Genomic DNA, 25,231 nt, shown 5'->3' with positions numbered 1-25,231 from the left:
CCAAAATTAAAATATCCCCTACAACTATAGTTTTCAATCTGAAAATCTAACCCAAAATGTAGGACAGTCTGGGGAAAATTAGAACCTGTTTTTGAGATATATTGCAAGGCACATACCCATATACTTTATATGTGTACATACCCAACCAACCTCCTCCTCTGTACCCACCCACTCCCTCTCCGTACCCACCCACCCTCCCCCTCCCAAAATACTTGCAGTGAGTATGGGCCAGTATCTTAAACCCAGTCACTGCTTCCTTGCTCCTTGTGACCAAATAAAGCTATAAAAAATGACAAATATTTATAATTTTGTCATTACTCATGATAACGTCCTGCACTAATTTGTAATAACAACACGTTCTATGTTTTTGGTTGTAGTAATTTTACATATAGCATATTTTGTTACTCAAGTTTGCAGTAACTGTGAAAATTACAACACATTTTTATATTTTAAGCAATCTATAATAACACATTCTGTGATTTTCAATTGAAGCATGTTTTGTTATTTAAGGGTTGCACTAAATTTGAAAAACAATGACAAATTTTGATATTTTCGGTAGTCTTGGTTACCCAGCCTCTCACTGCTGGGGTTCTGCCTACGAGACCACTCCAAATGAGAGTCTGAGGAAATGAGATTCCAACTACCTCACTACGGAAGTCACACAGTACATTTCTTCCAAGCATAAAAATGGACTTATGAGGCCTGTTTGTTGTAATTAATATATATCAGTCACTTGAGAAATGATAATCTGTAGCGAAGGTACCTAAATCGTTCAGCCTGCAAGGTTGGACGTGAAATACTCCCCATGATGCATTGCTTCAGAGGCTACGTCCTGTGCGAGATAGTGGGAATCTCATTTCCACAGACTCTTGTTTGGGGTGGTCTTGTAGGCAGAGCCCCCAGTGGTGAGAGTCTGCATAGCCGAGACAATATTTTCGGCTGAAACAATTTGTAACAACAAATGGAAAACAATACATTGCATTATTTTAGTTTGCAGCATATTGTTTCAACAAAGCATTATGTAATCTCAGTTTGCAGCAAGATAATATTGCCTGACATTGTCTGTAAGGTATGCCGTGACAGGGCGCCCTCACACATCGGTCAACCCCTTTCAGTGCAGGCTAGTGAGGGTGGAGCATTCTCGTAAACCAAAGCTGTTATTTCTTTCATGACCCTGCAAAATCGCAGCCTATTGGCGGCGCGGCGCGTCTTGGACAGTGCTGTACAAGAGGCTATGGTTTACAACGATGGGGCGGAGTGACACGACATATCTTACAGTCCATATGTAGCAATCATTTCAACAAATCATAATCAGTTGCATTTTAAAATCAAATTTGTAAATGCATTGTGCATATTTTTTGGTGCAGCATTTTGTAATGATTCTATAAATAATACATTTGAAATAACCCTGCAGTATTTATTACAACGTCTAGCCATATAAACTTTATATTAAATCTCAGTAACCTCTTGACTATCACATTTCTTATCCTTCTAAATTTTTCATATTAATAAAAATATTACAGCATATTTACTCTTATGACGTATATTTCTTTCAAATGCAGCTGTCAAAATTTTTTGTAAAATCACTAAAGAAATTTATATCACCGAAAAATGTGTGGGTAAATTCTTGCCTAAGAATTACCATTTTAATTACTAATTTTGTGTTGTTATTACAAATTACTGCAGAACAGTTACCAAAGAAAACTACAATTGTTCATATTTCACTTTCCTTGTGCAATTTCTTTCAATTCTTGGTCTAAAATGCCGTACTTATCATTTTCTATAAATTCCTGTTCAAACTGTAGCATATATTCCATCCATTCCTTACTGCTAAATTCGGCTTTGTCTCCTCCGTAGTCTGCCGGTAGCACTGATGATGGAATGAACTCATGGAGAGAACTATAATCTGAACCATGGATTTGAATCTGTACAAAAATAAAAAACAAGGCTTTGGTGATGACACAGCCCCCAACAAGATATTCAAACAAGCTATAGACCCAATAGTTGATAAAGTTGATTTATGTGCCTTTATATATCTTTGCTATTGGCTATTGCATCATGGGAGTCAGCAGAAATAATGCATTCAAGCTGCACACTGAATATTCATGAGAGCTGTTTTACACTGTTAGGGTATAGGCACTCAGGACTCATGAATAGTAAGTGTTCCACTGATAAGAAATCACTTATGCAAAGAATCTGGGATTGAGTCATGTGATTTTAACAGTTGCATAATTTGTAATTGAGATCCATTTTAGGTAAAAGGTTAAGAGTATACACATAACAACTTTAATATTTGGTAACAACTTTGCATTGACAGCATGACAGAGTGCTTAGATACACCCAAAGACATTACATTACTGAGGCCAAATGGTTTTTGAACTTTATGGCACCCCAAAACATTTTGCCATAATATTATTTTCATAGCATTATCTAAGTTCCTTGAAGAACCACCAATCACACAACCAAAACATTCTTTCCTCACTTTGGAATCATATTTTGTATTAGTTCTGAACTCAAAGAGTAAATATTTAACAAGTATGATTCGGCTGCATTACTCAGCCTTCCTTATCTGCCATTGTGTAATAGAGTAACAGCTGAAGAAGGTTGAATGATTTAGCCAAAATATACAAGGTACATTATTTACACTCAGAGTTTGGAACTAACACAAAAAACAACCTTACAGTTACTGTGATGTGAAAATAAACTTATGATCACTAGCAAAGTTGTATACACTATTACATTTGTATACTGGTATTATGGATGTAAATAAAATAATGTAATGTTTGGAATTAACACCAAAAAGACAAGCATATAGTTACCGTGATATGAAAGTTTACTGATGATCACTAGTACAGTTGTATACACTATTCCACTGGTATTATTTATGTAAGTTTTTGGATGTAGTCTGCTTTTTTCTTTCAACAGTGTTACCTGTATATATTGTACACTGACTGTAGTGACTTGTAAGTCCGTTGGGCTGGGTAATTCCTTGTTTTGACTTGTATTGTTACTATTATGTTATGTGATTACATGTCACTCTAATAAACATACTACTACTACTACTACTATGTAAACAAAACAGTGTAATGTAAGAGTACTTACCCTATTTTTAAGTTTTTCTTTAAGGAATGGTCTAATGATTGCAAATACAGCATCAAATATTCTAGGTTCATTAATATAATGAATTCCTTTAATCCGTACTGGCATTGCATTCTGGAGGTGAAAAACATAATTTATGCATGGAGTTGTCACAAATTTCCTTTCTTCATATGTGTTGATCTGGGAACTTGTGGAATGAGATTTCTAGGTTGTATAACACTGTACATGTTTATATATATGTTTATATACGTCATATATATCTTATTCTTGTATCACAAGTTGAATTTTAGTAAAGCTGGTACTAGACATGTTCTCAGTGGGTGTCAAGAGAACTTACCACGTAGGAAAACTTGGGCTATATTCCCAGTAAGTTAATGGTTAATGTAACCTATTGCAATTAATATTATATTTCATAAATTACATTTGTTATTTTGCATCAAGATTGATTTCTACCATGTGTTGTGTCGTGATTGGGAAAACCACAGATTACGTTATTTGGAATTTGAGGCAAAACAAGTCCATGAAGAATAGCAAACTACAGCATGTCTAGTAACATAACAACAGTGGTTCAAACCCTGTTACTGTACATTAATTTGTTTTTTAGTAACGAAAGTTCTTTGGAAAGATTTGAACCACTTCAGTATCCAATAATACCAAGCTATAAATGGGTACCTGGTAGGACCATGTAATTGTTAAGTGTCGAGTGTAACATTTATTCATATGCAGTTAACAGTGACAAGGATTATATGCTCTTTAAGGAGTTGACAAATAACGTGTTGTGCCATTATTGGTCTGTGCCAGTGGTAACAATTAGTATAAAGTGCTTTACATGTAAGCTTGATGTGAAGAAGTGCTTCGAATTGTAGAAATGTGCATTATCACATAACAAGTAAGCACTGCGACAATGAAAAAAACTTTAGATAATGACAGACATATCTAGAGATTTAGAGTGCATTTATGTACCACGTATATTATTAAAGAGTTACATCTAAGCAATTTACAACATAAAATATAAGAGCACTCATACACTTTTACACAGAAATATTAACCCTGTATTAAAATGTCCAACTCAGAAAACAGACTACAAAAAAAGTACAAAAAATATTGGTTGTTATACAAAAGATGAAATGAAAACTGTTTACCATTTGCAATGCAGTTGTCTTCATGTCCTAGTATAATTTGTTGACATTGCAGACAGCTAACATTTAACATTTTATACATCTCACAAATAATGATGATCTTAAAAGCTTAAAAGCCATTCTCAGGCTATGATTTTTTGTTGATTTCATTGAAAACCAAATGGTCTTTCTTTCTCTCTTTCTAGTATGCATAATCATGTCACTTATTGCAAGGAAGATCCTATCCCATTCCAAAATTAACAAAACCAAAATCAAACAAACAAACAAACAAACAAAATAAAACACAGCAACAACAAAATATCTGTTTAGAAACATTATTAGTTTCTGAGACTCACTGCACTGCAAGTAGGATTGAGTCATAATTCCACCCTAAACACAAATAGAATAGCTCTATGCCTCAATAGAACATACATAGAAGAAACCAAAGACACCAAGAAGACAGGGGTGAGTAGTGAAGAAAGTGAAGAGTGGATGGTTACCTGTAAAATGGAATCAAGTTGAAGTAGGAATAGATTGACTTCTCTAAACCAAAAACAGGGCTATGAAAAGAGGACAGGTATTTAGGTAATAGACGATATTACGTGATATCACCTCTCAGGTTAGATGTTAGTGGGGTAGTGGTGGGGGAGTAAGGAGGGGGCTGTGTTACTGGTAAGTATTGGATGGCCAGTCTACTAGCCATGAAAATTTACCGAGTTTATTTTTTTCCAAGGGGTAATCCTGTCCGGGGATTATACTGATAAAGTCTGCTAATACTTTTATCAATAGCATTTGCCCAGTTCAGTTTATTTTTATTTCTCTCAAACACACATGTCAAGAAATTTTTCTTTTCTCTAACAAAGTCGATCCATGTTTAGCATTTTTGTGATAAAAGTAGATCGATACTAATAGTCAAACAGGACACCATGACGGAATTAAGGGTATGTCAGTCAAAAACATACTGCATGTATGTGCTCAGGATTAAATTTTCAAAAGTGTAAAATCACCCCCCCCCCCAGCCCCCAACACTCACCCCAGCCAGATTTTTGTTTGACATTACAGTGTAATCACGTATAACACAGCATACAAAGTGATGTGATGTTGTACAAAGTGATGAAGCTAAGAGGTGATATCACATAGTAACCAAATAACCAATTATCTAAAGTAACACCCGGGGATTTAAAGAATGATAAGAAAGGCCTATAGAATAAATGCATACAATCTTCATTTATATGTTAGCACTGGCATATAATTATAAATCACCGATATAATACATAGCTACATTCCTGTTCAGTCTTTTTTTTCATACAAGCTGTTCTAATTATCTCCCTTTATATTTCATTGGGAAGTAATTTTTATCTATTGTTCAGTAATCTATAGAGCTTAGACTGTGAGTCAGTTATTTGTAGTATGGTAATGTGAGAGATGAAAAGATTACACCAAAGTGGTGGCATGTGAATAGGCCATTGTGGACTCCAAACAGGAAATTGAGAATACAGCACCCTCACTCAAATTGGGGTATCATCACCTTGTAGTACCGTTTCTTAATAAGAGCTTTGTCCCTTGGTATTCTGTAGACGTGTAAATCAGGGAAGTTTTTCATATTGATCAGACATCAAGGAAAGCAGCAGTGCTCTATGATTAACCAAGTAACCTATACCATGTATACCCCAAGGCAGACACAGACAGGAAGTAGAGTGTTACCATGACAAATTTTGGAAAAGCCTATTTGTGAGAGCAAAAGCTATTCGACAAAATACAAGTCTTCTTCAAAAACATACCCCCATCCCTACACCTAACCAATGCATACATTTATATCTGGGTTATGTATGCAAGAATTTGACTAGTGAATGAGTGATCGTCATCAATATGTCCTTCGAATCTAAGCCACTTTGACAAACCACCGATACACAATGGATGGATAGATACATCAACACACGCACACACACACACACACACACACACACACACACACACACACACACACAGATGTATGGACAGAACCCATTCCAATAGCCTCCTAATATGAGAGCTAAAATTTATTGGAAAGGGAGACTCAGGTACTTTATTTACAGTTTTGAGTTTATCTAACTCTTTTTCACTTTTTACGGAGTATTCCATTTGAAAACTTGTCCATGAGATTTATGTTCATAAAGGTGTCCTGCGTAATGACGATACACTGTATGGAAAACGTAAGCGATGTTAACTTATAAACTTACCTGAAATATGGAAGTGACTTTCTTAGCAAATATTGGTCCAATCTGTGTGGCATGATAGAAACCAAAGCCACTTAAGTCAATGATAATAACCACACCATTCACCTGCGTTTCTTCATCTTCTAAGAGCTTCTCCAATGACAAAAAATTTGCTTTTATAATATCTATAATTGGAAACTTTGAGGCATTCCACCTACCTGTTGACAGAAAATTGCACACATTATTACAAAATGGTTTATATTCTAATTGGCAGTAAAGTTTGTATATTTACATAGCTATATAAAAGGGTACCTGGTAGGACATGGTTGTTATGTGAAGGATCAAACCTATGCACTCAATAGCAGCAAGGATTGTATATTTTCACATTAGTATAAATTGGTACCTGGTAGGACACGGCTTGTTATGTGAAGGATCAATCCCATGTACTCAATAGCAGCAAGGATTGTATATTTACATAGCTGTATAAATGGGTACCTGGTAGGATATGGTTGTTATGTGAAGGATTTATCCTGTACACTAATTGGCAGTAAAGATTGTATATTTACATAGCTATATAAATGGTAATAACAATAATATTAGTTTTATAAGCAATTTTCTACTGTGTGCTCTCTAGGCAATTTACAATTAATACCCCTGGCATGAATTTATAAATAATAGCGGCATAACAGATCTTTAAACTTCCTCAACTCCAAGGGGAGCATACAATCCATTGCAGCCTTTATGAGTGCATAGGATTAAATCATTTGCATCACAACTGCTATCTGCTATCCTACCAGGACCCCAAATATACAGCTGGGTTGACTGAGGCACAATCACGGTTCAAATCAAAAAGCTACAGCAGCAACGAGGCTTGAACCTCTGGCTTGAACCTCTGGCTTGAACCTGCAATATACAGATTCCAAGCCTGCCACTGTACTCTAAGTACCATTCGACCATTATGACTCCACCTGTTACCAAGGACGTCATTATTGTTCAGTGATCAATAGGTAATCCAATGAGCTTGTTTGACAGAAAGGAATATCGGAAGACTACTGCTGCCTATAGTATATGAAAACTCAACAACATCAGGCAGCGTTTGACTCTGAGGGCTATATTTAGATATATGATAACAATACATGGATATGTATGCTACAATGTTAAAACATACACATTCATATTTCTATTGAATTACAAGGATTCAAAGGTGATTATCATATTATACAGGCATAGTTTTCTTTCATATTATATGGATTTCTGAAAAACTGCTAAACATTAACTACACAATTTTTAAAATTCAGTTATATCATGACTTTTATATTTTATTATTTTAACTAATATATAAATAGATATATATATAGGTCCAAAAGGAATGTAGAAAATCCAATATTTCTCATTTTTTTCTTTTGCACCTTTTTTCATGCAAAATAATTCAAGTTGTGCAAAAAAAACACTCCCAAAATAGAAAGATTAAAAGTATACCAGATGTAAATATATTAAATACACATAGGTACTACTAAAATTGACCATTTATCAAAGTGAAACGTACAAGCTGTTTCACATGTTGACCATATTAATTTGGTGTTTGAAATATTTTTATACAGGAAAATAACTGACATTAACAAAATATGAAGAGTTCTATACAGCCAACAGTATACAGCAATGTTATACATTCATCAACCTGCCAGACTTTAGGGGTGTATGTATTTTTATTTTTTTGTTCCTCAGGCCAAGGTAATATAGATATTCACAGATCATTGATTTTATTTTCAAGGTCATATCTCATTTTTGAACTTTGAACTTTTTTTAGCAAAACATATTATGGGATGGAGATGGGAGATGGCCACAGAATTTTTTTTTATTTTTTGATGTAAACATTTTAAAATCTACACTCCTTTCTCCCCCTCACCCAGTGTGCCCTCTGACATAACAATAGCCAAATTTTGTTGTTGTGAGTCAAAATGATAAAAACTGGCATTTCTTGTGAGTAGAAGGAGATAGGGGAACACAAAATTTTGGTGTGTCACTAGAAATTGTGTGCGTCAGTGGCGCATCAAGTTGGCTTTAGAGGGCACACTGCCCTCACCCATAAATATGTACAATATAAACTAAGTAAAACTGAGATAATTTATCACAAGACTTTAGAAACCTAGGATAAGTGAACACTGGGATTCCTATATTATAATATAATTTATAGCACAATAAGATTTCACACCAAAATAGTTGTAAAATGCATAAAAAGTACAAATGGGATATATTTTCTGACATGAAATGAAATTAGCCACATATGGTTCCTAACATATGGTTCCTAGATACTTTATGGTTTCAATTCAAAATTACTATGAAGTGTATCAAATATGCACAAATTTTCTTTTTCCAATTTTTTGTAATTTTGGACCTAAATGGAAAGAAATACCTGTATACAGTTTATACTAATTTTATAGCAAATGTTACGTGTTTGAGTTGACCTAACAGATAGGTAAATATTAACAAATAAAGATAGAAATATAGTTTGCAAATAAACTAGGCCGATACTAACTAGTACACTGGGAATTCATGTACAATGAGTCTTTTTGTATTTCACTATTATCATTATAATCAGATTCATAATTCATAATTGATAATTGATAAATGAGATGACACATCTGACATACAATATTTGATCCATATCGTGATTATCATATTCTGTACGTGGATACTGTATGAGGCTTTAGAACATATGGTACAGAGCTTAGGGTAAAATATTTATATGTTTATAATCATAGCTACAGGGAACTGTTATACATGTACTGTTAAACCCCTCCACCACCCCCACCCAACATACACACACAGATACATATACAGAGAACCCTCCACACATACATGTATACATACATACATACATACATACATACATACATACATACATACATACATACATACATACATATATACATACATACATACATACATACATACATACATACATACATACATACATACATACGTATACACTCTCAGTTATACATTTGATACTCACCAGTGTGATCGTATCAATCTCTAAGATAATTTTTTTTCCTTTATCATAATTTGTTCCAAAGTTACATTTATACTTTTAGATGAATTGGTATAAAACCTAAAGTCATACATTTACTGAATTTGTATAAGTTCATTGATGATCAATATCTCTTTGTACGAGGAAATGAAATGGAAATGGAAAAAGATGGCAGTCCCAACAAATAGACCAATATTTATGCAGAGTGCAGATTATCATTCAGAATTCGCCAAAGAAATAATGGTACAATCATGATAAATTTGCATAACAAAAGACAACAGCCCTATTAATTATTTTCCATTGTTTTCAAGAGATAGGGTGGAATAATTTATCTATAAAGGTCTGGCTAGAATCCTGATCTAGTGTATTTAAATAATTGTTTTTCCACTTTGCGTTCATGTTTTCTATTTCACAGATGCTGTTCTTTTCTATTTTTTGACAATCTCAATAAATTTTTTACAAAAAGTAGAAATTTATTATATAGCGCAATAGAATACTTACCTGGCCTGAATATAATAACGATTCGTCCGTCTTTATCCCGACACGGTAACGCCGCCTGTAAATTATTTTCCCAGACATGTTGTATTTTTGATGGGAGGAGATTGGCGTAAATATCGGGATAGTTCTTACGTACTTCGTAGTAGTTCACTAACATTTGAAAGGCACGGTCGTAATCAAATTTTTTGGCTCTGAGAAAGCGCAACAAAAAGGCATCATCGGAACGGAAGTAAATATCAGGTCGTTTCTCCAGCATGTCTCGTAGTGCGTCAATATCTCGTTGTCTCCATTGAGGTTTTTCGTTGAGTTCTTTCTCAGCTTTTTCTAGAAGTTCTGGAGACAAAGAACTGACAAAGTCTTCCTTTGGTTGTAGAGTAATATTTTCTGCCATGATGTGTGTTATTTAGTTTTTGAAGTCATTCAAAGTGACACCATTTTGTCAGCTATCTAGTGTAATAAGACAGAAAATGAGAAATGAATGAAAAATTTTACCTTTTGAAATGTTGTCATTATGCAAAGTTTTACTCTAGTCTAAAAATTATCATTTTGCTTGACACAATGTCAAGCCTTTTAAATTGCCAGTATTCTGCTCAGTATTGTTTATACTTGCATGTAGGTATAATCATAACATTTTCCATTTTTTTCTATGGGTATGTAACCACTTTTCAAATGCTGGTCAATATGTTAATGTTTATTCTAAAAACTGTCAGTTTGCCAAAAAACTGTTGTACTCTATTCTAGCTATATCCCTATTGGTTGTCTCTACACATTTACTCTAAGGTCATCCTTTGCAGATACCACAATGTTTTTTTTCACTAACATGTCCCTAAAGCTATTTTAACTACAATGTAGTCTGGTATTTGCAGATAGTCTGACATTTCTTGTTACTTTTATGTGTATGACCACAATGTTACATTTATGACCAAATATGTTTATAGTTATTATCACAATCATAGTTCATACATACAATTTCACTTACAGTAAAATTTGAATGAAAAGAAATGCCAAATTTGTCCTATTACAGAGTTTATCACATTTAAGATGAAGTAAGATATGTACATCACGTCATTTAACACAGAGTAATAATCAGATAGTTACTGTATTATGTACTAGTCATGGCAAAGCATGTGTACAACTAGCAATACAGTATACTGCAATGTTGTGCCATATACATGACGTATGGGTATGTATGTATGTATGTATGTACGTACGTACGTACGTATGTATGTATGTATGTTTGTGTGTGTGTGTGTGTGTGTGTGTGTGTGTGTATGTATGTATGTATGTATGTATGTATGTATGTATGTATGTATGTATGTATGTATGTATAATGTATGTATGTATGTATGTATGTATGTATGTATGTATGGATGGATGGATGCCTGCCTGTCTGCATGTATTAGTATATGTATGTGTTTATGTCTAATAGTACTAGCACAGTATTACCTTGTCAGTTGTCTGTAGAACTAGTAAGTACATATAATGATGTATAGTAGGTAACCTGGTTGCATGTCAGTCAGTAGTATACAAAATTACAACACATATTTTTGTCAGCAAAATATGTAAATTATGGATCAAAATATACTAAGATCCAGAAAATAATGTTCGATAATGATGAAAATTTCAGTTCGTTTACGTTTTGATGACGTGGTCACATCCATGGTGTGATCATTGCATTGCACCACAGACTGTTTTTACAGTCCATTATAAAAAGCAAAGCTTACCGTGTCGAATAACATCAAACAGTTCGTCATCTGATCGTACATATCATTCATTTTTTTCTGCATCAAATTTCACGATTAAACGGTCACCCACGAAATAACAAAGTTTTGATATTGTTGGGTGGTTGCCCTATTTTCGCTTTCGAATTACGATGCTAGACAGCACTCCCCGGCAACTCTCACTTGGCAAAATTCTGATCGCAGAACTTACCTTCATCGGCGTCGAGGCGTCGAGGAAATCTAATTTTTTTTACCACAGATAACTCCCGTTGATGAAGTACGGATTTCCTACAAATGTACCCGGTAAATGCTGATGTTTCCAGCCGATTTACTCTCACGACAACCTGGCCTGACCTCGACTGGTGTTACCGTACTGGCGACCTTTGCCCCCGGAAGACAACCTTCTCGGATAGCGATGACGTCATCTTCGCTACTGTCTGCATCGCAATGTGATATCGACGTACGGAGCTGAGGTAAGCGAAATGTTGTGTCGTGTGCCACTTTCTTCTGTGTATATAATTTATCAAGTGAACCAGAGCACAGATAAATCGTATCTGTTATTTCATTTTGCAAATGGTTGCATATTTTTGGTATTTTTATTTATTATTTACAAAAAATAACAGGTAACATTTCGACTGCCATTGAACATATGAACAAACGTGTCGTTGTAGTGTGGTGAGCAATGTGGCGGTCATATTTTGCATAACATGGCAATGGGATGGGCACTTTTGTGTTCAAAAAAAATGTTTTGAAATTTGATATCCTAAAGTCAAACATGAAAATATATTAAATATTGCTTTCGCGAAAACATGTCCGTTCGGCATTCATTTCATTTTTATCTGCATGTGCAATTTTTATATACATATCGGACATTTCAGATTTTCAATACGCCATATTTTCTATCGAGTTTCTTTCAGTTTTGCTTCCATTTTCCGTTTTATTTTCGATTGTTAATTTAATGATGAATACATACATACATACATACATACATACATACATCCATACATCCATACATACATACATGTATACATACATACATCTACATAGTAATACATGCATGCATGCACACACGCACACATACGTATGCACATGCACACACACACAGACATGCATGCATGCATGCATGCACTCACGCACACACACATGCACGCATGCACACACACATACATACATACATACATACATACATACATACATACATACATACATACATACATAACGTACATGTATGTACGTACTCGCACACAGACAGACTGACAGGCAGGCAGACAGACAGACACACAGACAATCAAACAGGCAGGCAGGGATAGACAAGCCCAGAACACAATCACAAAACCATACATATATGCAGATACAAACTGACTCGATAGTCTAAGTAAACTCACAACAAACAACACACAGGTATAAATACATGCACGGTTTAAAGCTTGCTACTTTGACAACAGTATATTAGATAAGTACTGCCTATATGCTTACATTTATAGCAAAAGGAGTTTTAAAATATCCTCTTTCAAAAAATCAACTGGTAGGCAAGGCTATTTGTACGTTCCTGTGCAGGTGCATTTATAGTATAACAGACTTATCCACTATCAACAATAGTATGGAACTCTGTTGTTATGTAGACTTCTAGAGTGTGTACAGTTAGATATTAAGATCCCCCTATAATTTTCTTCATTCAACCAGGGAAAGTACAAGTGACCTAAGGGGCCTTGTCACTTTGAATCAAAAGACCAGTTACAACAAACTCTTAGCCTAAGGGTTTTGTTACAATTGGTGTTTTGACTGGTAGGGACAGGGCCCCTTAGGTCACTTGTATTTGTCTTGGCTGTTGAAGAAAAATATTGGTAAATATATAAATGTTGTTATAGGTATGCATATCGTTGTACTTGTGCAGACATTATGTTAAAAATGTCAACTTTGTACCTTTTGACTCGTATTTTGAGCACCACAAAACCTATGGCAAAGATGATCATTATTATGATGTAGAATGACCAGTGTACAAAATCCATATGTTTCATTTGACCTTGGCTTGCTTGAGGTATATATATGATAGCAATCAGTCAAACAGGCCTATGTTGGTATAATGCTGCCCATAAGACTGAGAATATTTTTGTAATTAAAAAAGTACTTTTTTATTATTTAGTGTCAGATACCTTCTAGTTCTAATGAAGACTTGCTGAAGGGAGGAAATTAGGACATATCTGAATTCTATCAGTCTTCTGACATACACATAAAAAAAGAACAAGATGGCTTCCTGGGGTGGAACACTGTTACCAGAAACAGAAGCTAAGGCCATAAAAGAACTGAACGAAATTCCAGAGAACAGAGAAAATGACATACAGGCAGTCCGTGACATGATGATCACGAGACCAGACATTCATTTCACTCGTACGGACGATGCGTTTATTTTACGCTTTCTGCGTGCACGGAAGTTTGATATACTAGAAGCATTCAAGATGTTTGGAAAGTATTTTGAGTTTCGACAAGTCAAATACCGAGCACTGTTTGCAAATTTCACGGCATCTGATCCAGATATGTACCAGGCATTAATGGATGGATTCCCAGTAGTTCTAGACAACACTGACCACTTTGGAAGAAAGATCTTGATTCTGAATACAGCGAACTGGGAAGTGTGGAGGTATCAGTACGTTCAAATTTTCAGAGCTCTGTTATTGAGTCTGGAATACCTCATTCAAGAAGAAGAAACTCAGATACATGGATTTGTGATAATTGTTGATTGGACTGCATTTTCTTTCAAACAAGCCTCAAGATTAAGTCTTGGATTGATGAAACTTACTATCGAAGGACTTCAGGTAAAACATTATTTTCAGGGTCAGTTATTCGGTTTGAAAATAAATTTTTCCTGATGTAGATTTAAATACAGTTTTTGTCAGATTACAGAAGTCACTTAGAATGCAAGATACATTGTGTCGTTCCACCCTCACCAAGAGGGGTTGACCGATCACTTAGGGTGCCCCATCATAGAGTATCTTAAAGATTAAGAAGTCACTGTAAAGAGAAAAAACCCAACTTTTTTTATTTGGCCTTACCAGAAACCAATGTATCATGTTGTCAGGTAGTCTTTCTCTGAATACTAAATAGATATCATGTACCATGTTATGTATATGTTTAAAATTTGTTTTCCAGGACTGTTTCCCAGCTAGGTTTTCCGGGATTCACTTCGTTAATCAACCCTGGTACATAGAAGCTGCTTTCACTATATGCAGACCATTTCTGAAACAAGCAGCCAAGGAAAAGGTAATGTGGAGAACTCAACCTTCAATTTCTGTGAGATTATGTGTACATGTAATATTCTTGGAAACTACTATGGGTAACAGGTAGGAAGAGGGGAAGTAAAGTACATGAATGTGTCTATTCCTTATTCTGTCAATTTGGTAACGAACCCAAGTAATAGACAAGAAATCTGTTGAAATTTGTGCATAGATTCCATACCTTTTTCTACCATACTGTTGCTGGATAACCATGGTAATAAGGTGGGTGATTTTTGTAATTCAGGGGCTGATATGAAGCCCTCAGAGGGATAACACTGATTGGACAGCATATCTCTTCGTATTGTAATGTAATAACACAAGCAACAGCTGTCTGTCTGTCCAGTTTTCTGACCAACCATTAATATTACAAAAAGTTTCACGTTATACTGCACTAACTTGTGATTTGTTTCTACTCACTAGATCTTCCTGCACGGTAACAACTTAACAACTCTACACACTCATATTCACAAAGAGATTCTTCCCACCGAGTTAGGCGGTCTCCTACCTGCTGTTAATATTGGAAAGTTTGCTAGGGAGTTATTGAGACAAAACTTTGAAATTAACTTTGGAGTCAGTACCCCTGAGCCGAGTGAAAAAAGTAATACTACAACTATAACCAGGTGAGAGATTTGTTTCATAACTGGCATGCCTAATTACCACCTGTTTGAACCTTGCTAATATGTAAATTATACTATATTTTCAAGTATCTATATAGCCAGTGTTTTTAGTCATGGCAGAAGGACCCTCAGTGCATACTATATTTGAAATCTAGATGAATTGATTTCAATATTATTGGCAAACTTTATAATAAGGATATGAAAATATTACAGGTGACTTTAATAGTACATTGTACCTAATAATTGACTTCCTTCTTACATCACAGGTCAATGTCAGTACCATTACCAAATGAGAATTATGAACACCAGAATGGACAGTGTGATAATCAAGACAGCAAGATGGAATTTCTGTTAAAGTTTGATTAATGTTTCCATTGCCATAGTTACAAGATGGGTGTGTCTATGGTAATGTCAATGATGCACTGCAGTTGGGAACTTCATTTATAAATTATATTATCAGTGAATCAAAAATGAGGATCCGACTAATAATTGAAAATTTGCTTTTTGAATTATTGCATGTATATGCTTTGCCATACAATCAGAATGATGTACCAGTGCTGTTACCATGTAGTAATAGTATACTTTATAATATACCTAGTGATAATGCTGTGCCATGATTCGCTAGAATCAGTCACGTGATAGGAAAATAGAATGACTATTTCCCTAGGGAAATAGTTCCATCAACTATTACATGGTCACGTGACCACCGCGCATTCTACAGCAGGTCAAAATGGCAGCTTCGAACGATGTCGTCTGCCAACCTCAAGAGAAGAGGGCAAGATTTTCATGAGGTATATTATAAAACACATATTGCCTGGCCTATATTTGGGCTATAGCACCCGTTTATTACCCCCTTGTGACTGTGAGTTACCAGAATTACATGCTATTTCCCTCGGCCTTCGGCCTCAGGAAATAGCATGTGATTCTGGTAACTCACAGTCCCTCGGGTGTAATAAATGGGTGCTATAGCCCTCATGGCCAGGCAATATTTGTTCAATATTGTCAATGTCATATGGCACTGTCTTAGACATCATGGTTTGTCATGTTCATTAACATATTGTCAATATCTTGCCATACTGTCATTCTGTAGATTGAAAGTGTCAATATCTTGCCATACTGCCATATAAAAGGCATAGAATGTCATGTTCATTACCATACTGCTATGCAGTGGGTGTCAGTATCTTGCCATTCTGTCATGCAGTGGGCATGGAATGTCATGTTCAATTAATACCATATACTACCATGCAGTGGGTGTCAATATCTTGCCATACTGTCATTCTATATATTTGAAGTGTCAATGTCTTGCCATACTGCCATATAAAAGGCATGGAATGTGATGTTCAATTTTCTGCCATTCTGTCATATAAAAATGATGGAATGTCAGAGTCTTTACCATACTGTCATGCAGTGAATACAATCTGTCATGCCACAGTAGGCATGAAGTGACTGTGTTTTTTCAGTAGATACAATACAATGTCTTGCCACTGCCATGTAGACTAACAATGTTTTGATATGGATGTAAAGTGTTATTGCTTTCACCATTATGTCATGCACAGAATGCAGAGTGTTGTGATGGGTGATTCTGTCATGTAGTGAGTGTCAACTGTCAATATTTTTGTCATGCAATATGGTACCAATGATTGCACCTTTGTGTCATGCAGTAGTAAATCATTTGGTGTTTCTTCTCCAACGTCTATCAATAAATGTACTCTTATAATGATGTTTTACCATGGGCGACTGCCATGCAGTGAGTGTACAACTGTCAAATTGCATTTGACATTTTGTCATGCAGTGAGTGTGGAGTGTCAGTCTCTTTACTACTCTGTCATGCAGTGAGTGTTAAGTGTCAATCTCTGCACTACTCTGTAATGCAATCGATACTTGTCATTGTTCTGAGTCAAAATATTGACAATGTGCAGTATCACATTTTCATAAACTGATGCTTAACTGGTGAGGAAAACGAAATCAGTTACTAGATCATCCAGCTTGATCATTACATGTGATAGCAAGTCTGATTGGTTAATTTACAATACATCATGTGATCTTGTCTGTGATTGGTTACATTGCATTACAGTACACATGTGAACTTGTCTCTGATTGGTTATTAATGAAAATAACATTATCTTGTCTCTGATTGGTTAGAATACAGTACATAACATATAAACTGCTATCTGATTGGTCAAATGAAATCATGTGGTATACAAATTTTGATAATGTTCAATGAGTGGGTAGCTACTTGCTGTATTTTTTACCAAGGATGAGTTGTAATAACTTATTTACAAAATCCTTTTAAGGTAAGATCCTTCAAAATTTGACAAATTATAGAAAATATACCTTGCACTGTTAAATTTTAATTGATATATTTCATCATTGAAAGTGAATATCGAAAAATATTGGGGAATAACATCTAATTATGCAGCAAAGAATTACCACATATAAACTCAGCTTGTGCCCCTTTAACTATGTATAACTGTATAGGTTCAAGAACATTTTGAAATCATATCATATTTCCATGTTAATATTTTATTTCCATAAATTATTGTTTATTTAATTATTTATTTATTTATTTTTTATTTATTTGATATTACATGTTTATAACTTATTGCTTGGAAAAAGAAAATATTTATATAAATTGTTTTAGTTAGATATTGTTATATTATTTATTTTGTGCCATATTTTAAGTTTTCAATGATTACTGCAGGTGAAAACATTTCTTCAGCATCATGTATTTTGTATTAAAGCTACACTAGCTGTGACTGGAACAATTTTAAAACTGTTTTGTTAGTTATTATGATGTACTCGTAATATCAAGAGACGTATTGAATCACCTGGGGGGGGGGGGGGAAACATATTTGTGTAACTGCACAATATAATAGTATAATAAATTCAGTGATATTGATTTTAGGGTTTACACTCTAAAATCAGCGCCCTCAACGAAATCGTGATTTCAATCGGTTACTTTACCTGTTTGGATAAAATTGACTGCTAATTTACATGTAACATGTCTAATTATTGGTATTTTAACAATTTTCAGAGGATTTATTGTTGTTTGTCCAATCGGAAAAATAATTCTATAGTTACGGCTAGTGCTGCTTTAACTAGACTGTTGACAGTCGTTCGTGCCTTTTTTGCTACGTTTCATCTAAATCAAAGTCGTCGCCTTGCTCCGTAGCGTAGCACTGAATACTAATGCATACTGATAGGAACTGTGATTGCCGAATGACGCTCGTGCCTCTGGCTCTCGCTGATCATTATGTGGTTATAGTATTGTTCCTGATCGGAGCGAGGCAACTACTTTAATTTGAGATAAAACATAGCAAAAAGGCACGAACGACTGTCGACAGTCTATGCTTTAACTTGACTCTGGTAATTGAGCCTTCAGTTTATTTACTAAGATAGACACAAACTAAAACTATTGTCGCAACATGTTGATACAACAGTGATAAGCTATTGAATGGATGTTAGTTTAATTATAGTCTCAGTAGGGTGGCCTCAGAAGAGTTGTATGTACTGTTTTAGGACTTCCAATGTTTATGCACTTGATCTTGATCACAGGGTGATTAAAATCACATATACTGCTATCACCCACTTGTGTGTAGTCTACCACATTGAAAAACAATAGATTTGGTTTGTGCCTACCTTAGTAAACTGAAGGCTGGATTACCAGAGTAATAATACATTAATATTAGTATATCGTAGCTTTTGGACTTCCGTAACACCAGTTACACACTGATTAAAATATTTATTAAATTCAAAATTTATTGAGTTTTTCATTACCATTAAATGGTTAGATAGCAGATCTCAGATTCTAATATATTACCTGTTCATTTAGGTGAAATTGTTTGCATAAAATGTTTATGTATAATTTGTTTATTTCATGCAATGGAATTTTTTGCGTGATCCTGTACATTGTATTGCAGAACTTACTTAATTACTTGATTTTTATTTTTCTATCCTTCCAAGAGTTCTTTCTGTAAATTTAAGATACATTTCAAATATAGAATCCATGCTGTCCTGTTGTGTGTAGGATAAGAGATAAATTGAATACCTTGAAAAGCAGTGACTGTATTTCTGTTGATGTGTCATACATGTTGTGGGAAAAACTGCAGCAGTAAAATAAATGGATAATAAACGAAATGCTGATATGTATGTAAAGTGTATCTTTATGTCTGTGAATAGACACAACCATGCAACCATTCAAGATTGAAAATAATATTGTCAACCCTGACTAGTTTGAGTCTACAGACTTGCTTAGGTCAGATGCCAGAAGAGCGCCCCCAGTGGTGAGTCTGGATTTTATACATGAGCTTTAAAAAATGTTTCTGTAGTATGTAAGGCCAAAAAAAAAAATTGCTTCTGGTCAGTGCGCCACATCACTTAAATACCCCCCCCCCCCCCCCCCCTTGTCAAACTTTTTTCCCTAGATCTAGGGGAAACACAAAAAATAACCCTCCCTACTTTGGTGAAGACAACTGCAGAGCCAGTGATGAATAAGCAAATGACATCTGCCCCACACACAGACTTTCTTTCCTGTGAGAAGAGTAAGTGAACTGTCCCAACATTCATTTACATAAAGACTTACCCACAAAACCAGCATACAAATGTCAGTCACTCAGTCAGATATTATATTTAAAATTCTGCATTTATTTCAACATGATATCATGTGTACAATAATACAATTTACAAGTTATCATAAAAAAGTTGAATAAGACACATCGGATTAATTTCATACGCATACAGAATAATATTACATCAATATTTGGATGGCTGCCAACTAAATAGTCAAAATCCAGTTTCCCCACAAGAGGGCGCTCTTTAAAAATACAAAGCAGATGTGAGTGCATCAAAAGTAAGTTTAATATAACAACCACTGCTGGCATGAATGTTTGAAAGTAATGAAGCATGATATAAATATCTAACAGATAAACAACGCTAAGTTTACATCTAGTGTACAAATAGGGGAATTGTGGGTCAGGTTGTTGTTACACACGAATTAAAAAAATTTAAATCATTTTCTTTTTAATAAATACAATTTCCTTGCCCATCCTAACTGTATCATTTGAATAAAATTATTTGATTTGTATTTATTTATATGAGTATTAAACAGATATGGACGGTGATGTTCAACACAAAGAGGTCCTTTGAATTTCTAGAGTGTACAGGAATTTTTTCAAAAAAACCGAATTTAATGAAAATGACAAAATGCTGTAGATCTAACCTACCCTGTCACTTGATGTAGCATTTCTTTCAGGTTACTGGTATGTAGTGCAATAATACATGTAAACACATGGCAAATACAGCTGTATGTGTCTATGCTGCCTTGAAAAATAAACAAAATTCTGAAAATGTCACCAAGATGTCAAACATTTGGACATTTCATCATAAGATTGGAATGTTACAAAGAACCCTGTGTGAAGTACACTTCATATTTTAGCAGATTTGCTTCAACATTGGTCTTACCAAGGTATTTTTTTTTTGTAAAAGTGATACCTACTATCAAAATGCAAATTTAAAGATCAAATCTTGTCATTCAAGGTCAAAAGTCAGTTGCCTGGTGTGTTAAGGAAAGATAAGGTACTTCCATTTTTCGCTTTCTGAGCTGTGTCGAAATGTTCAATGCCAGATTTTGTACAAATCTATACTGATAATTTAGTTACCATGGTTTTAGAGCCAAGTAAATAGAAATGTGGTAATCTGGTAAAAATGGACACCGTTTTGAGACATATACGGTTATACCAGTATTATCATATTATGTGAAGCTTAGCTGTAAAGTAGGACCTTTCTCATCTGTACAATCTATATTATGGATGGTTTTACGTTTGCTGAAAATATACCCCTGTAAAAGTTATTTTGCACCACAAATGCTTTCTCAATGAAATGTTATAAAATGAAACATATCAACACCTTTTTTTTGTAAATTGTATACTGCAAACACTGAACTTGAATGTAAAGAAGTACACAAATCTGGTGTAGAGTAGTAAGATTTTAAGTAAAAGCCAGGCCAACAATTAGCAAAATGCTGAAAATGTGTCTAAAAAAAATGCTGTTAAAATACAATTTAAAACTCAGAAATAATATTTACATCTACATTTTTCTTCTTTGTTTATAAATCAAGAAAAAAAACGCACATTATATTCCCCTTGCTTAAATTTCTACACAATTTTTCAATGATCTTTGTGACAAAATATTTTTCAGCCACCGAACAGTTCCGAGTCCAAAAATTTACTTGGATATATCTACTTGCAAATGTACTTGCATTAAAATAAAGGTGATCAGGTTTGATTAATTTCAAAAAATATTTGTAACTATGTTAACCATAACCAATTTAAACTGCTATTTAAGTGTATAAGTATATATATATACAGTGATTTTACACAAATGTGTTATCGTTTAATGATTATACACATAATGCATAATAAAGAGAGCCAAATTCAGTGAGTACAAATAGCAAAAACTCAGATGAAAAACTTCTGTTCACGTAACCCACACCAGTATGACATCCATTAACATGAATTGCACTTCACAAATAAATTTTTCTTGTTACTTTGTTCAAGAAAACTCAAAACTATTCTCAGTTAAAATCAAGAAAAAAAAATGAGGGGTCACCATACAAAGTTTTGAAATAGAGGTCAAAATGTTGTCAAAATTAAGACATTTTAGAATCCAATATGGCCGCCGAATACCGTGATAACGCTATTAGTCTCGGTTACACAGAATCTCACTGCTGGGGGCTCTGCTTACGAGACCACCCCAAACTAGAGTCTGGGGAAACCATGTTTCAACTACCCCGCACAGGAAGAAGCTTCTAGAGCAGTGCATGCTGGGGAATACTTCATGCCCAACATTGCAGGCTAAACGATTTAGGTACTTTCACGACAAGTTATCACTTCTCAAGCGAGTGATACATTTCAACTACAACAAACAGGTCTCGTAAGCCCATTTGTTATGACTTGGAAGAAATGTAATGTGTGACTTCCGGCGTGGGGTAGTTGAAATGTGGTTTGCCCAGACTCTTGTCTGGGTGGTCTCGTGGATGAGCCCCCTAGCGGTGAGAGTCTGGGTAACCGAGACTATAATGCTATGGGAAAATAAAAGATTGTCAATTTCCTTGAAAACAAGATTGCGGATCTCCAAATTTCTTTTATTTCAAAAGGACCAGACACATGCTTCTAAATGGCAAAGTATGGAAAGATTTTTTCTCAGAAATTTGTCCCCAAGGTGCAATATACCTTAAAGTCACTTGAGTAACACATCTTTGTTTATTCTACTCGGCTGAATATGACTCAATCTATTAAAACATATTTCATCATTAAACAGTGACACATTTCTTGTACTTGATGTAAATTTTGAAAACTGCTTGTCTATGCTAGACCAATATCTTCAAAGATGTCTCTCTTCTGCTAATATAAATTCTAATAAAAAATACATTTTACGAACTTCCAAGTGTTCTATGTATGTCTGTTGTAGTCAGAAATGATAAAATTCACGTAAAACTGATGAAATTCCAGCAAACATAATAAACCCTATGAATATACAAACTTCCAGAGTACTATTTATCTGTGTAAGGTGTAATATAAAGTAAACTATAATTTCATTGTAATATTATGAAACTTGTTTACTAAAACTGACTATATTCAGAGTTGTGATATTATTAAAATCAAGAATACAAACAGAAAATATTCCAATGTGAGTATATACAAATAATTTACAAAAAAGACAACTTTCTTCATAGGTTACATCACTAATCATACGAGGACTTATACGAGCCAATATCGAGGAAAACTAACAATTTTCTTTCTAAAGTATAATGTACATTGACCATTTTCATCTCTCTGGGCTCAAAATAAGCAGTAGTCCAGGGCACATAGATTGTATCTAGACTAGCAAATTAGCAGTAGTCCAGGACACATGACATAGATTGTATCTAGACTAGCAAATTAGCAGTAGTCCAGGACACATAGATTGAATCTAGACTAGCAAATTAGCAGTAGTCCAGGACACATGACATAGATTGTATCTAGACTAGCAAATTAGCAGTAGTCCAGGACACATGACATAGATTGTATCTAGACTAGCAAATTAGCAGTAGTCCAGGACACATGACATAGATTGTATCTAGACTAGCAAATTAGCAGTAGTCTGGGGCACATAGATTGTATCTAGACTAGCAAATTAGCAGTAGTCTGGGGCACATAGATTGTATCTAGACTAGCAAATTAGGAGTAGTCCAGGACACATGACATAGATTGTATCTAGACTAGCAAATTAGCAGTAGTCCAGGACACATGACTGCTAGACATCATAATACTATCTAGACTACCCAATTTATAAAGTGGTAGTCTGTTATAGACCAATGAAAATCAACAGAAAATTGTAGCTGAAAAAGTACACTTGAAATGTCACCTGTGGTGGGCATTTGAAAGTTGATATGAAGCCCAATATTGGAAACTTCCAAATCTTGATCAAAGTGAAGCCATACAATAGCATTAAATTATTTATTAATATTTTGCAAGTGACTAATTTTAAACTATGATGACTGAACATAAATCATCACATACCATTTTTTGTCTCCTACTATTTAACAACTTTCGGCTACCATCTTGTTTTATATTATGAAATTTTCATGTTTTCATTCTCAGTCAAATGTCATTTCATTAGTTGTTAAATAAATTGAAAGTTGCACACAAGGTTTTGTACTGGAATAGTAGTACTTTAGATGTTTTTTTTTTATATTAGAAAAATAAGAAGTTAATAAAATATTGGCAGTGAAATGTGAACCAAGCTTTATACCACAAGACATAACTGATGCTATGTTAATGCTGAACGAAATTGCATTTCACATTTTTTCTTCGACAAATTTCAACCGATTTTTACCATTTTTTTTGGAGCTTCTGATGAAATACTCACTACATATAAAAAGTGGCAGACATTTACTGACAAACACAGTTACATCACCGTTAGAAAGATGAACAGGAAAGTTTGCAAGCATACATTAGGAACTGCAAATCAGGAACGTTACTACAAAACAACACTTATCTCCTTACTTGTTATTTAAAAGACTGGCAGTTTAGTATATAGAAAGATCTTTGTAATGTCCTGGTGGCCCATTTGTCTGCTGCCCTCACACTATATGATATGTTCTACAATTGACCATATCAATTTTTATACCAATTTTCACTTTAATACTGAATACACTATCGGTTTCTTTTACTACATGGTAACCATCTACAGTATAATGACGGCCTCTGTGTGTGTGTGTGTGTGTGTGTGTGTGTGTGCGCGTGCGCGTGTGTGTGTGTGTATGCCTGCCTGTCTGTCTGTCTGTCTGTCTGTCTGTATGTATGTATGTATGTATGTATGTATGTATGTATGTCTGTCTCTATGTATGTATGTATGTATGTATGTATGTATGTATGTATGTATGTATGTATGTATGTATGTATGTATGTATGTATGTATGTATGCATGCATGCATGCATGCATGCATACATACATACATACATACATAGAGACAGACATATTACACATTCATACCCAAATATATATCTTAATATAAGTATATGTGTATGTTTTATGTATGTATGCAGAGAGTAATCAGCAGACAATTGGTATGTATGGACTATACAAAGGCTGTACTCTTTGTTATTACTATTGTACACACTATAATTCATCTACACTAA

At 34.5% G+C, this 25,231-nt stretch overlaps 2 protein-coding genes across 2 annotated transcripts; one reads left to right on the top strand and one right to left on the bottom strand.

Moving 5' to 3' along the window:
- Positions 1-1,589: 1,589 nt before the first annotated feature.
- LOC144444138 (alpha-tocopherol transfer protein-like) lies at positions 1,590-10,332 on the bottom strand. Its single transcript, XM_078133537.1, has 5 exons — positions 9,941-10,332; positions 6,437-6,626; positions 4,718-4,777; positions 3,103-3,213; positions 1,590-1,925 (listed from the first exon to the last, which is right to left on the bottom strand). The coding sequence occupies exons 1-5, from the start codon at positions 10,330-10,332 to the stop codon at positions 1,722-1,724; spliced, it is 957 nt and encodes a 318-aa protein (XP_077989663.1). The 3' UTR covers positions 1,590-1,721.
- A 3,502-nt stretch (positions 10,333-13,834) lies between these two features.
- On the top strand, positions 13,835-15,974 carry LOC144444137 (clavesin-2-like). Its single transcript, XM_078133536.1, has 4 exons — positions 13,835-14,475; positions 14,810-14,920; positions 15,355-15,554; positions 15,818-15,974. Exons 1-4 carry the CDS (start codon positions 13,909-13,911, stop codon positions 15,915-15,917), a joined length of 978 nt encoding a protein of 325 aa, XP_077989662.1. The 5' UTR covers positions 13,835-13,908; the 3' UTR covers positions 15,918-15,974.
- Positions 15,975-25,231: the final 9,257 nt, after the last annotated feature.

The sequence above is a fragment of the Glandiceps talaboti genome, chromosome 13 (genome assembly GCF_964340395.1).
Source record: "Glandiceps talaboti chromosome 13, keGlaTala1.1, whole genome shotgun sequence".
Lineage (NCBI taxonomy): Eukaryota > Metazoa > Hemichordata > Enteropneusta > Spengelidae > Glandiceps > Glandiceps talaboti.
This window is presented reverse-complemented; position numbering and strand designations above follow the sequence as displayed.

What these genes read in the sequence shown, in the direction of transcription:
- LOC144444138 (XM_078133537.1), bottom strand. Translation starts at nt 10,332, where the DNA reads ATGGCAGAAAATATTACTCTACAACCAAAGGAAGACTTTGTCAGTTCT. An exon ending in ATTATATTCAGGCCAGGTAA is followed by an intron (nt 6,627 to 9,940) that starts GTATTCTATTGC and finishes GTCAACAGGTAG; the next exon opens with GTGGAATGCCTCAAAGTTTC. An exon ending in AACTTGATTCCATTTTACAG is followed by an intron (nt 3,214 to 4,717) that starts GTAACCATCCAC and finishes TTTCACCTCCAG; the next exon opens with AATGCAATGCCAGTACGGAT.
- LOC144444137 (XM_078133536.1), top strand. Translation starts at nt 13,909, where the DNA reads ATGGCTTCCTGGGGTGGAACACTGTTACCAGAAACAGAAGCTAAGGCC. An exon ending in TTACTATCGAAGGACTTCAG is followed by an intron (nt 14,476 to 14,809) that starts GTAAAACATTAT and finishes TTTGTTTTCCAG; the next exon opens with GACTGTTTCCCAGCTAGGTT. An exon ending in AATACTACAACTATAACCAG is followed by an intron (nt 15,555 to 15,817) that starts GTGAGAGATTTG and finishes CTTACATCACAG; the next exon opens with GTCAATGTCAGTACCATTAC.